Below are 14,109 nucleotides of genomic sequence, written 5' to 3'. Positions count from 1 at the left end.
CGCGCCTTAATGGTACAACGTGCACAAACCTTGAGCCAAATAACACGATGACACATTTTGAGTGCGCAAGACATGGGGCCAGTATGAAACTTCAGTTATTGAGAATGTGCATCACTATTCCAGAAAGCAGTGCGTTGCGCGTGCCCGTTGGCTTTGTTAGAATATCTGACTTGGTTTTGGTTCTAAAATAATACAAGCAAAAATCAATATTATACAAGTGTCAAAGTTATAATGGAGGAAATGATGTTGAAAGTTTCGGAGAAAGAACAAAGACGTGTCCGTGCGTGTACGTGCACCGGGGGCACGGGGGGCGAGTGGGGGGATTAACGGATGGGTCACGGGGGGAGCGGTGTGGATGACTCATACTGTGTGTTGAGGCTGGACACAGCCCTAAATGCGAGGATGTGAATGGGAAATCAAGGACCATGTGAGAAACAATGTAGGCTATGTAAAAGTGTGCACAAAGTATAAGTATCATAGAATAAGTGATTTTCCTTCCGTTGCCTGTACAGCTGTTATGTTTAGGGGTGAATTTGAATTCCCTAGATTGCGTAATAATCTCTTGTTCTCTACTGAATCCCTTTTGAGACCAAGGGCACGTTTGGCTCATGGTGCGTAAGGGCTACTTACTTAACTTGAAGCACAGTTGGAGTCTACAAAACCAAAACAGATAAACCACTTTAACACCAGGTTTAGTGAGCCATGTTCTTCTAAGCAGTCAGAGTGTCATTTCCCTTTCCTCCCTTCCTGACCTGAAACGCTGTTAAACATTAATGTTCCCACGCAGCAGGCACCATTACGCACTCGCTACAACCCAAACTGTACCCTAATAAAACCAGTATGTCTTAAAGTGCGTATGGCTTTGACTTTGATTTTGTTTATAATTATCACTTCGTGTGATAAGATAGTACCCGTGGTAAATAGTCCTATTTATAATAGTTTTACATGAGTCAGGTTGCAGTTTGTGAAAAAAGTTGCGAAAAAAAGTTGAAAAATAGAGGAAATGTGAGTTCTGGATCCCTCTGTCCCTCTATCCATGTGCAAGGGATATGGTTTCCTGACATTCATTTAACAAAATAAAGGTGTTGTATTTCTAATCCTCAATCCATAACTGTTAGACAAATAGTAAATTAGACACATTTTGGCACATTATCGTTGCTAGGTAACAGTTATGGAATTATCTAGAGGTATGTCACATCTGCTGTCCATGTCCAACCATTAAACTAAAAAAAAAAATGGACAAATAGGGAAAACAAGGCGATTTTAGCCAAGTCTTGAATATAGTCATGTTAACTATGTTTTATGAAATGTGTAATCTAGCCTGTCATATGAACTTTAAATTGAACTGCTGCTTTAAATTATAGCTGTCATTGCCAAGTGGAATTACCCTTGACACCTGTTAACGCCCCCATTCTTCCCACCGACGCCACCAGGACTCCCGGCGGCTCGAGCCTCGTCGTTGTGGTCGTCTCCCGCTGCGCGCACGCACGGTCGCACACTCCCTGGTCATAAGTGAATGACGGCAGGTCGCTATGGAAACTGCGTTACGCTCCGGGCGGCTCGAGGAGAGAAAACAAGAGACTCTTCTCAGTCTTCATTTCAGCACCACGCGTCTACCGGACAGCGCCCGGATGAACTGGCGCTACACACACACACACAGCCAGCCCTCGTTTGCCTTATAAGGGACAACCGATTAACGTATCATAAGCACTGCCGTCTATCCAGTGAGGGTAGGGACGACTTCAGGAAACAAAACAGACCTACAAAGAAGAAGTAAGAAGGCACTCCGCGACACAACCTCTTTGGACACGCTGTACTTGGCTCTGCAGTTCGTTTAGGGGCATACGCTCCTTTTAATGCCACAGCAACAGGTAAGGAGAGCTCTCATTGCTGTCAACTTTACAAAATAGCCTTTAGTTTAGTTAAATGAATGAACTATATAATGCCATGAATCCTTTGAACTCACTGCTTAACTTACTGTAAGTGTTATAGTTCAAACCTACCTGACCTGTCCAAGTCTGGGAACCTATTTCTCCAATGTATAAGCCTGTACTCTGAAACTATTGAAACGTTCTTGGTATAAATATTTGACTATGAAGTATATATTTTCATGTTCATTATAAGAAAAAGAGAGTGTAACAGTCTAGGAAGTAATGTTAAGTTGCCCTGCTTCAGAAAGTATGCTAATTCATTGAGAATTTACAAACATGACAACTTTCTAATGTTTTGTTGTATCATGCACACTGGACAGAAATTGACACAGGACAACACTGCATACATGCCTACCAATCCAAGTATTTTAACATGCTCAAAAAGAAGTAACAGGAGGCTATTCAGTTATTTGCGAATACAAAAATAAACCCAGATCAGCAGTGGTGTCCAGCATGTTGTCTGTTTTGCCTTCTCAGCCTGTGCCCTGCGTGTATCTGTGACACAGTGGGATTTGTTGGTTTTCAGTGGCCATAGATTATGTGAGAGCTGAGCCGATACGCCTGGATGAGTCACTCCGGCTGCAAGTTTGCAGAAATGTGCGAAAGGGGAGGGGAGGAGGGGGGGGGGGGGGGGGGGAACAGTCCTGCAGAGGCACTGGGGTTTATTGTGCTCCCTTTCAACCTCTGGAACAGACCAGACCATTTCGGATGAATATTTGGGGAGGATTTGAAAGATATTTTAATGTTTTCTGGTAAGCTTGATATTAAAGTAACTTTATGCATGGCCATATAGATGCAATCTCTGTAAGCAGTCTGTCTCTTTAAAATTTTGAGAATTTTTTTGAATGAGTTTTGATTTTTTTTTTTTTTTTTTTTTTTTTTTTTTTTAATTAGCTAAGTAACCCTGGATGTCTGGATGTTTTAAAATTGTTGTCAGTATCTGCATTTGACTGACTCCCTTTGAATTTGGTCATTTGTTTAAAGTTTATGAATGTACTAGATACCGTTGATTAATTTGCAGTTTGTTTATGCTGACTAGGCTGTGTTAATTTCAAAGAATACGTCTCGGCACTGTTTGTCTGGGTATTACAACAAGAAGGGCATTTGTTTTAAACATGTGCATAATTGAAATCTATGCTGTGTCAGTCTAATAAGAGCAAAGCTAAAACAAAGGACACAGTTTTTCACCAACTCTTATCTAAATAGATGATCTGTTGTGCTCTGGACCAAATGCACTCACATGTTTGATAAAATGCCCACAGAAAGCATCCCATTACTGCTCATTAAGATTCGAATGTTTACTCCACTGCCATAGACAATCATAGCAATCATGGCCATTCATTTGTAGCTCCCGAGTGACAACTATTGATTAAACCTAACAATACATAATAATGCTTTTCTCACAGCATCACTGCACTTTGGGACACTTTCCCTTTATGCACAAACAACCTCACATAATCTCAAATAACACAGAGTTCTAGTTCACTTGATTAGGCAAATGCGTATTGAAAATGTGTTGATTTTTTGTGGCAACTTTGTGAAAGCTTTGTACACAGCTTGCCAAAAGGGATCGTGCTTTAGAAGAGAAATTAATTGGTTCTGATTGAATTGTAGTAAATTGTTGTTCTTTATATGCGGAGGTGTTGCACAAAAGGCATGTCTGAACAGTCCCCTGGATACGAGCTGGAGTTTGTTGTGCTGTATTGTTTGGTAAGTGCACACATGTGGAAGTGGGGGAGGAAAAAATAGATTTATGTCTTTAATTAGTGACGTTGGTGTGATTAATGCAGTCTGCTGCTGATGACTCACTCGGATTAACCCCTGCCACGCCACCGGAAACAATCGATAAACAAAGATTAAAAACAGGCTACATTGATTTTTATGTTTTGTTTTTTTGTTGTTGTTTTTTTTGCTGCATTTGCATTTTACATTCATGAGGATATGAATTAGGCATAGAACTAAGTGCAGTCAAATTATATTTCATCAATAACTCTGTCTCAGGAAACATTTTATTACGAGACAAGATGAAATTTATGCTCAAAAGCTTTATCCCCAAAGGCAATATTACTTTATTATACTGTTCTATGTCAAATATTTACTTGGTTGTTGATAAAAATAAATACAGCATAATGAGGCTTTCAAATGTTCTTCACCTTTCCACTGTCTGCTGTTTGTGGGTCAGTGCAGTGACAGATTAGAAGTATATGTATACAGAGATCAGTTTAAAGGAGCACTATACAACGTTTTTGGAGGAGGCTGCGCTACTTTCTTGTTTCCATGGAGAAGTTATTGTTTTGTCTGGGATATTCCACAGTATGGCATTAGACTAATCTATCTCCATGTCAAGCAGGTGGCACCATCACGCAAAGTTCCAAGTCATATGTGTCAAGACGCGGCCGTGCTCACAAGTAAGAATATATGCTTTTCAAGGTATTTTTTCGCAATAAAAACACATGAATGTGTAAATTGTTATAGCAATAGCCTCTCCATGGAGACAGGTAGGTGGCAGACCTGCCACCACAAATAAAGTTACACAGTGTGCCTTTAAATGCTGTAGTTGATTGCTTAGTACTTATTTTTAAATTATTCTCTGTTTTATCTAGTTATTATTGTTTTCTCAGCCAATACAGAACTTGAGATTTTATTCAAGATAATCCATAACTTTATTTATGAACAAACATATTGGTTGATTATATTGCCACCATGTTATCTCCCCAGTGGAAACAACCAATACACAATTATTTAAAAAAAGGGAGACAGTAGCTCAGTTGGTGTTGGTATCAGTGTTTCTCCACTGATCTGAATGTTCGTTGTTCAAATCCTGCTCTCGACATAAACATCACTGGGAGAGCTGTCAGATCCACTGACCCACAGGTTGGCAGAGCAATTCTAGCTCCCAGACACTTAACCTGCCTCGCCCCCAGTGTCTGCGTACACTGTTCTATGAATGTGTGTGTGAAATTGTGTGTGAAGGGTGTGTGAATGGGTGAGTGGTTCTTTGATGTAAAGCGCTTTGAGTGACTTGAAGGTGGAAACGCACTATATAAAAATGTGACCATTTACCATTACTATTTAAAACTGTCCATTTTGTTTTAATAATGGCATTGTATTCGAGAGAGTGATGGTGGTTTAATGATAAATTCGTCATTCACAAACCCAAAGGTTGGCAGTTCAAACCTAGCTGATAAGTTCATACTATTGTTGTGTTTTTGGGCAAGACACTTCAACACCAGACTGCTTATACTTATGCTTATGAAGGTGAACATTTAAATATAATTTCCTCATAACATAAACCTTTAATAACCTTGAAAAAACAGCAGGAAAAGGTAATAAACAGTGGAGATAGGCAAAGCTTATTCAAAATTATTATTCAAGTCAATCGTTGCTCATGCTCACCTCAGCTAATTTTTCAGTGTCTTGTTTCTCACATAGTATTATTTATGCAGAGCAGATCTGTGGATGGCTCCATGTGTTGCCGTGTCAACACAGCAGTTACATTAGCATTGTGGTGAAGCTGTGAGCCAAGCTGTGAGTCCCAGACAGCAGACTGAGAGATAGACACTGACCAAGCAGAAAGAGGAGGAAGAGGAGAAAGAGGAGAGGAGGAGGTACTTAGGAGCAGAGCTGTCACTATACTAACATTTTAAATACTAAAGCAATCAGGGGTGGGCATATTGACAAAAGTAAGTATCTAGAAATGTATTTGGAGTATCTTAGTTGAGGTTAAAGTGTCAGACAAATCTGAAATGGTTGTAAAATTATCCATACAAGCGCAAAAAACATTTGTACCCTTTTTTTGGAGTTTGCAACATATACTTATTTTGTTTTGTTTTTTTTCATTTTAATCACCTCATTTTGCATAATACACAATGCACTAAATAATACACTTTTGCATCATATTATAAATAGTTTCAAAATTCTCAATATTTTATTTCAGTTTCTGTGTGCTAAGAAAGAGGGAATCTCCCAACTAGCACTTTTCAGCATCAACAATAATTTACAAATAAAAGTAATTTGAGTATTTTGAACTAGCCATGAAGGAGCCCTGTCTATACCGAGGCCCTGTCAAGAGGACACTCAGTGGCCTTAAAGATAACTGTAGAAGATGGTTGTTTTGAGAGGTCAGAAGTGTTCTAAAATTACAGCTTTATTATAGCAATTGACTTCCCCTTTTGACCTGTACATACTGTTGAACATGGTTTTTGATTTGTAACGCTCACTCTCTGTTGTCCCAGCTATTTGATTTGAACTCAACCTCTTTTGGTGGAATGCCTGACCATTTTACATTGTGATTTCACTGGTTAAAGGCAAGGGAGTAGTTGGCCACTGTTCTGGGTGTACCACACCAAAAAATTGTCCAGTGTTTTTAACAGTGATAAATGAGTCAATAACGTCCTCTTCCAATCCACATTACTTATTTACCACAGCTTAAAATGTTTCTCTGTTTCTCTTTAATGGCCCTCATTACAACAAAGAAGCAATGAAAAAGGAATAAATAAATCTTACGCTTATGTAACATGCCTGGTGGATTTTTTAGAAAGAAACAAACATAATGACTGTTCAATACAAAGCCAAAATGAAGTTTTTAAACATCTGTATTTTAGTTTTCAACCTCATGCTGATAAAATACGACTGTCTTATGAAACATTTTGTTCATACTTCATTTACCGGCATTTGGCGGCACGGTGGCTGAGTGGCCAACACTCACACCTTACAGAAACTTAATTACCCAATTGACGCAATAGACTACTAGGAAACTCATGTTAAGTAATACAAGACAATAAGATATACAAGAAAACAAATTTTACTTTCTGTGTTTCTTTCAGGGCAGCAATATGTCTGAAACCAAACCATCTAAACCATCTATTATCAATTGTCAACATTACTGATAATCCATACTACTACTTTATGCTGTTGTTAGTCCATATACCTAGTAAAACAATACAAATAGTAAAAATTAAGATACCTCTGTAGTATAGAATAAAACTTACTTATTGGCATCCTATATTTCCAGGGCAGCAGTATGTCTGAAGCCAAACCCGGCCAGCGGTTCCACAGTCTGAACGCTGAGCAGGTGGAGGTTCTGCATCAGGTGCTATCTGACGTGGTCCCGATTCATGGGCGCGGCAACTTTCCCACTCTGGAGCTGAGGCCTCGTGACATCATCATCGCTGTGAGGGCCCGGCTGCAGCGGCAGGGCATCCACGTCAGGGACGTGCGCCTAAACGGCTCCACCGCCAGCCACGTTCTAGTTTGCGATAACGGCACCAGCTATAAAGACCTAGACATCATCTTCGGAGTGGAGCTGCCCAGTCAGGAGGAGTTTCAGGTAAACAGAAGAGATACAAATTAACTGTTTTACTTTTATTTACTTAAAGATGCACTATGTAACTTTTCTGGTGGGGATATCATCATCTGCTGGTCTCCATGGAGATGTTGTTGCAATTGCCTAGAATGTAAAATGTCAAAAATACCTGTATGATGACCTGGAACATAACCTGGTGGCATCACCTTCATGTCTCTATGCAGATAGATAAGTTTAATGCCACGTTGTGGAACATTCTTTGCAAAACAAACGACCAAACAAAAGACTCAAAGCTTAAAAAGAAACCATGAAGAGCAGCATTTGGTATAGCCATTGGAGTGCATCTTTAAGAATCTACCAATTTGATAAACTCAAAATGCACTTTTTTTTTATCACATACTGTTATCAGCACGTTCTTATCATCTTCAGGTCTTATTAGCTGCATGGCAAAACTGCCTGATACACATCTGCTTGTGCCTGGTATTGTCAAAAGTTGTACTCAAACAAATGCTTTTCACCTGGACAAAACATATATAAACAATGTCCAAATGTCCAAATGCTCAAATCCCAAAATGATAAAAATGAATGAAATAACAAGACAAACTTTTAAATCTATCTTATTCACAACACAAAAGTAGAAACCAAATTGCAGGTTATTTATGGGGAGTGTATAGCTGAAAACAATATATAAAGTAAAGCTATTATTTTAGATTGTTATCGATCAAGATAAAGGTGAAAAAAAAAATGCATACACAAAGATGAGCCAAAATAAACAGAGCTTATTACTTTGAGTTGTAGGGTAGACAGACTCCCACCGCCACACTTAAATGCTATTGATCTCTTCTCATAATGTGACTTAATACTATGATACTTTCTGTAAGTCTCCCTTAAGCCTTTTATGTGCTCCAAGTCTATTAGACATTTTACACTGGGCCAGGAGGTTGCTTTCTGCAGCTTTAACCTTACTTAAAGCAGCTTTATTATCTTAAGCACTGTACTCCGAGTCAGCTCCCATAGCCACGTTGGTCTATAGATTTTTTCCTCTCTTAATAAAAAAGTTATTGTAATCCTAACAACACTACAATTTGCCCAATCAATACAATCGGTAGTGGTCTTATTTGTAGTAATTTAATGAAACAAGCAATATTGTGGTGGGATTTTGGGTCATTATTACAAACTGTGATTTTGATGTTATGTTTGTTTATATAGGTGATAAAGGAAGCAGTGCTGGGTTGCTTGCTGGACTGCCTTCCCACTGGGGTCAACAAGGAGCGGATCAGCAGTGCTACAATGAAAGAAGCCTATGTGCAAAAGATGGTTAAAGTTTTCAATGAGCATGATCGCTGGAGTCTCATCTCTCTCTCAAACAACAGCGGCAAAAATCTTGAACTTAAATTTGTCAGTTTGTTAAGGCGACAGTTTGAGTTTAGCGTGGACTCTTTTCAGATAATTTTGGACCGCCTCCTTGAGTCTTACATGGCGCAGGACTTGCAAAGAAAAACTAAAGACGTTGACCTCAAAGAACACCCAGGGGATAATCAGAACAAGCAGACAGGTGCTTCTCCTAAACAAGGTGAAATGGAGAAGTCTAGCCAAACCACACGGACAGACAGAGTGCACGAAAAGGAGTCGCAAACTGAACTATCTTTGCAAAACAACGACCAAACAAAAGACTCAAAGCTTAAAAAGAAAGAAAATTTTGGTCAAAAAACACCTGCAGGGTTGAAAGACATCACTGAACATGGTGGAAATGTCATACCCAGCCTCCAGACTACTTCAAATGACTTTTCCAAGCAGCAGGGTGAAATACAGGAAACTGAAAGTGAGACTTTGGACAAGACTGAACGCCAGAAAATGGCAGAACACTCAGTCCAAATTTGTCCGTGCGATGACAGGGAGGCACTATGTTCAAACCAGGAACTGTGTGTCCAGAAAGAGCCATCTAACCACTCAGAAGAGGCAGAGATAACTGAGAAAAAGGGACAATTTGAGCTGCCAGAAATCTCAGATAAAAGTGGGGGCGACCTGGCACAAGAAATGCTCGGTAATGGACACTCAGATGAAGGAAAGTGCTCAAACCAGGAGCGAAGCGAAGATGAAAACGCTACTTCTACTACAGAGGCAGAAATATCTTTGAATGCAGAAGCAGAGTTACACACACTAGCGACAGATCAGAAGAAAAGAGCTGTGGAGAGCAAGACAGGGGAGAAGATAGGAACAGAGAGAGTCAATGACAGCCAGGAAAGCGAAACAAATGAAGGTAGTTTCGCTTCAGAAACGCAACACAAAGACACTACAAGTTCAGATAGTTCCTGCTCCACCTTGTCAAATCATCAAGCTCAGAGTGCATCAGATACACTAGAAATTCCCCATACACTTTTAACAGAAAGCGCAGAGAATACTCAGGATAATCTACTCGCACCATCCAGCCTTCTTCTCATTGACAAAAAAACCTCGAAAGCATCGGAACGACTGTCCTACATGGTGGTGCTCAAACACTCCTCGCCAAAACCTCCTCGGAGAATGTGCCGAAAAGTCTCCCCCACTTCCATTCAGCAAAATGAAACCATCCAGACTTCATCTTTGGATCCTTCTCCCTGTCCCAGCCCTGAACCTGAAGAAACCTTGAAATCAAATGAAAATATTTTAGACTCATCCAAAATTGAAAATCACACCTCTTCCACAAATGTAGAACCAAGCTCAGACCTTACCTCATCATCTACTGATTTAACACCAAATTCACCTTTACACACATGTGAGAAAGCATCGCAAGACTCACCAGCGCCACCTCCTGACCAACAAATCGAGCCTATCACCGTTGCTTCTTTAGAAACTGCCTCTGCTGCGATACAATCAGATCCACCTGACTTACAGAACCAAGAAAGTTCTGAAATCCAAAAATCTATTGAAAATACCTCAGAAGTTGTGCTCAGCGATGCCGTAAAAAAAATAGACGTTGACGAAGCGAAGAGCGTATCACTTGAGATCAATCAATGTGCAGCCCCTCCCGTGTCCTGCCTTGCCCCTCCAATTTTAAGCTTCTCCGCTCCATGCTACACCCCATCACCTCCGAGCCTTAGCCCTCCTCCTTGTATAACTCCTCCATCTCTTTGCATAAACACAGTTAGTCCTTCTACAAGCTTTAGCTCTGCCCCGTTGAGTTTCAGTCCTACCTCATCTTGTCTTAGTTCTCCTCCGTACCTCACGCCCCCCATGCTTAGCCTTAGCCCCCCACCCTCCTGCCTGAGCCCACCCCTCCTCTGTCTCACTCCTCCGGTGGATTCGGCAGACCTAGTAGCTCAGGTATCCACAGACGTAGACATGCCTTTGATTCTTGACACAGACAGTAATGAGCAGCAGTCGAAAGAGACTGCTACTCAGCAAGCAGTTCCCCTTTTAGAGACAGTGGACGAGAAACAGGTAGATTATATATCAACTCTGCCTCAGGGCTCTAAACCTGTGTCTTTCCCCATCACCATCCCCAATGCAACCACAAATGTGCTGCCTCAATCCATAGAGCCAGTGGAGTCTGCTGCTCCCATAGCGGATGTGGCACCTATTGGGATGCAAGAAAGCAAAATTCTATCTCAAAATATCATGCCCGAACCTTGTCTGAATTCAATTGGGTCTGCCCCGGATGTGGAGGTCCTGGCTGAAAGCATGTATGGGGATTTTGAAGCAGCTATGGACCACCTACGCTACAGACTAATAGCGACGAGGAATCCAGAGGAGATCCGTGGAGGAGGACTTTTGAAATACAGCAACCTGTTGGTGCGGGATTATCGCCCGGCCAGCGAGACTCAGATAAAGACGTTGGAGCGTTACATGTGCTCACGTTTTTTCATAGACTTCCCAGACGTGCAGGAGCAGCAGAGGAAGATCCTGTCCTACTTGAAGAATCACTTTATCGGTGAGGAGAGAAGTAAGTACCAGTACCTGATGACACTGCGGCGTGTGGTGGATGACAGCACTGTGTGTCTGATGGGACATGAGCGCCGACAGACCCTAAACATGATCACAGTCCTGGCTCTCAAAGTGCTGGGTGAGCAGAACATTATCCCCAACACAGACCATGTGACCTGCTTCTACCAACCCGCACCCTACATCACTGAGCCCAGCTATTGCAGCTACTACATCCCCCAGGGGGGCTCTGCCCTACTCTACCAGCCATACCCTTTACACCTGCACTCACAGACTGGACTGGTCTAGGGCTCGCTCAGCAAAGACAACAACAGCTAAGCAAAGACAACTGTGCTCAAATCAAATCTGGAGAATAGATTATAATCCAGGGATAAACTGTTGGTCTATAATAGACCTCTGGAGGTGGGATTGAGTGGGTTCTCAGTAAACTCCGTGAGGATCTAACATGATTATATGTAATTATGTGGGCTTTGTGGGAAAATAATAATTCTTCCGATATTGTTAAAATTCCAGAAAATGCCGTATGCACTGCATGAGTCATCAGCCTTTGGTCTCCATGGGAAACCAACTGTGCTGCTGACACTTGCCGACACAAACACACAAGCACACACACAAAGCAGGGCCTGTTCCAGCTATTAGTGGACAATAGACTTACAAAAATGGGCCTCAAAGGTATCTGTGTTTATCTAATGAGTTTAGGAATAAAGGGTGGTCATGTCCTAAATATCCTCTGTGAACATTGGCTTGGTTCCACTTTTTATAAACTCTGTGGTTTAAATGAGGAAAGTCATGTCATGTTGTTGAGTAGACAGCATGATTTTCTCTAATCTATATATTATCAAATCAGATTTTGGTCCTCACATTTTTCAACATAAAAATGACAGAAAAGTATGTTTGTTTGTTTGTTTGTTTTTTATCTGCCTATTGTATAGCTGAAGTGTTATCTCATATTCAGCCCTATCTTAATAATTCTTAGTTCAATTGAACAAGTTCAGTCCCTACATGAGCATTTTACACAGACCTCCACAGTAGCTTGAATGGGCCCTGTGTTCAGACTGTACATAGACACTATTTTCGGCAGGCCCTTGTCGTGAACTTTTCCATGTTCTTATTGTGGCGTTCTCAATGGGTTTGTTCAGACGTGGACTTTTTGCCTGTGTTTGATATTGTGCATGGATCATAGGACTGTTCTCTCACTGCCAAATACTGTGTGACTACTATGCTTCTTAACAGTTCAATGTATCTTCGTTATTTACTAAAGAGTCGTATTTTGGGGTATAAAAAACATTACAGAGTCTACCAGTGTGTACAGAAATTTCACACATGCACGCACAGCCAAAACATACATACAACTATATGCACACAAACAATGCATGAGTAGCTTACTATTTATTTAGACAACATACAGAAGTCCAAGCAAAGGATTTTAACTAAATAAAAGTATCTATTTTTGCAAGAATTTCCAAGATTATAATCAATGGTGATGAACGTGTGGTTTCTATGTGGTAAATGCCAACAACAATGCCTTTGCAATAGTACTGTACAGTGTATCGGTTACAGTATTGTGTGAAAAAATGGCATTGTTTTCAGGTTCCTTGTGTTAGGGCTTAGTGCTTGGTTCCTTTCTGTTGTGTGGTCCTTTCTGTGACGTACTGTACGATCTAGTGTTGGGTTTATTTATTGATGATGTTTACTCAGTGGAGGAGAAGAAACCATCTTTGGGTCATCTCAAAATGTGATGGATATGATCTGTCAGAATGTTTACATTTAAGTTACTCCTTCTGCGTTTTCAAAGGCTTTGCTCACACTGGACTCAATAGTGGGAATTTTGTTTTCTATGTTATGATATTGTTTATTATTGTTTATGTGAAAGATAGCCGTGTCCAGAGAAAATGTATTATTTTTCAATAATTTCAATAATTTTGGACATTTGAGTGAAGGCATTATGTAAATTAATTCAACTGTTCTTTGTATGACAAGAAATTAGCAGTTTTTTAAAGATGTGTTATGATAAAATTAGTATTTGTATTCTAACATTTAAGAACATTTTGTCTGACTAAAAACTATACAAGTCTAAAGACATGGTGAATATCAGATTTGTAATATTTTCTTTAAAATGTGAATTTGGTCTTCAGCACCACGGACAGCTCTACTTTAGTTTATAAAAATGGATTTTATTTATAATCCACCTATTTGGAGAAAAATATGTAAATAGTTCCAGCAAGTTAATGAATCTAAATTAGTTAAAGGTGCACTATGTAACTTTTTTATGACAGAGGGTTTGCTACCTTCTTAACTCCATGGAGAGCTCCAAGTTGATTTGCCTGAAATCTTCTAGAGTATGGCATTTAACTGATCTTTTTTCCAAATTGGCCTGTTTTGTGTCCAGTGTGAACCAGCCCTCCTCACTTCACTGGGAACAGGGAGAACTGGTTCAGATTCACCTCAGTCTAAGTTCAGAGTGACTTCAACTATGACCAAAGATGGTTGGGCGGGGACATTAAGTGCCTAAACGTGGGACATGTATTTGGAGGCGTGTCTCATCTGTCTGCACTGGGGGTGGGAGTGGGACCGGGACGGGTTCGTGTCCAGTTGTTGACTCCTGTTATTGCTGCCTGTTTTGATGTCTTCTTTAATGTAGTCCTTTGTTGTATTTTGTTCATGTATTTTGATAAAATAAAGGACAAAGATAAACTAAAAAAGATGTTTGTGATTGAATGTGATTTGAGGTAACATTTGAGGCTAGTACTTGTGGCACATAAGATACAGGACTGGCTAAACAACCCTTTAAAATGAGGAGTTAGCTTGGAACAAGCCAACTCTTCTTGTTTTTAGTAAAGAGTAACTTTTATATGTCAATCGTCCTCGCCTAGATACGAGGCATTTTTGACCTTCCCTCACACCTAGAGGTTTTTGCGTCACCATACTAGATAATGTATACTAGACCTAGGT

The 14,109-nt window shown here is 40.3% G+C and overlaps 1 protein-coding gene across 1 annotated transcript; it reads left to right on the top strand.

Annotated features, from left to right (window-relative positions):
- Positions 1-1,622: 1,622 nt before the first annotated feature.
- LOC117377489 (proteoglycan 4-like) lies at positions 1,623-13,852 on the top strand. The gene is made up of 3 exons (XM_055224987.1): positions 1,623-1,871; positions 6,946-7,260; positions 8,446-13,852. The coding sequence occupies exons 1-3, from the start codon at positions 1,857-1,859 to the stop codon at positions 11,443-11,445; spliced, it is 3,330 nt and encodes a 1,109-aa protein (XP_055080962.1). The 5' UTR covers positions 1,623-1,856; the 3' UTR covers positions 11,446-13,852.
- The last annotated feature ends 257 nt before the right edge of the window (positions 13,853-14,109 follow it).

This window comes from Periophthalmus magnuspinnatus, chromosome 10 (genome assembly GCF_009829125.3).
Source record: "Periophthalmus magnuspinnatus isolate fPerMag1 chromosome 10, fPerMag1.2.pri, whole genome shotgun sequence".
Classification (NCBI taxonomy): Eukaryota; Metazoa; Chordata; class Actinopteri; order Gobiiformes; family Gobiidae; genus Periophthalmus; species Periophthalmus magnuspinnatus.
The sequence above is the reverse complement of the archived record's forward strand: the minus strand, read 5'-3'. Positions and strand labels throughout refer to the sequence as shown.

Coding starts and splice junctions, on each gene's coding strand:
- LOC117377489 (XM_055224987.1), top strand. Junction 7,261..8,445: donor CCAGTCAGGAGGAGTTTCAG/GTAAACAGAAGA, acceptor TTGTTTATATAG/GTGATAAAGGAAGCAGTGCT.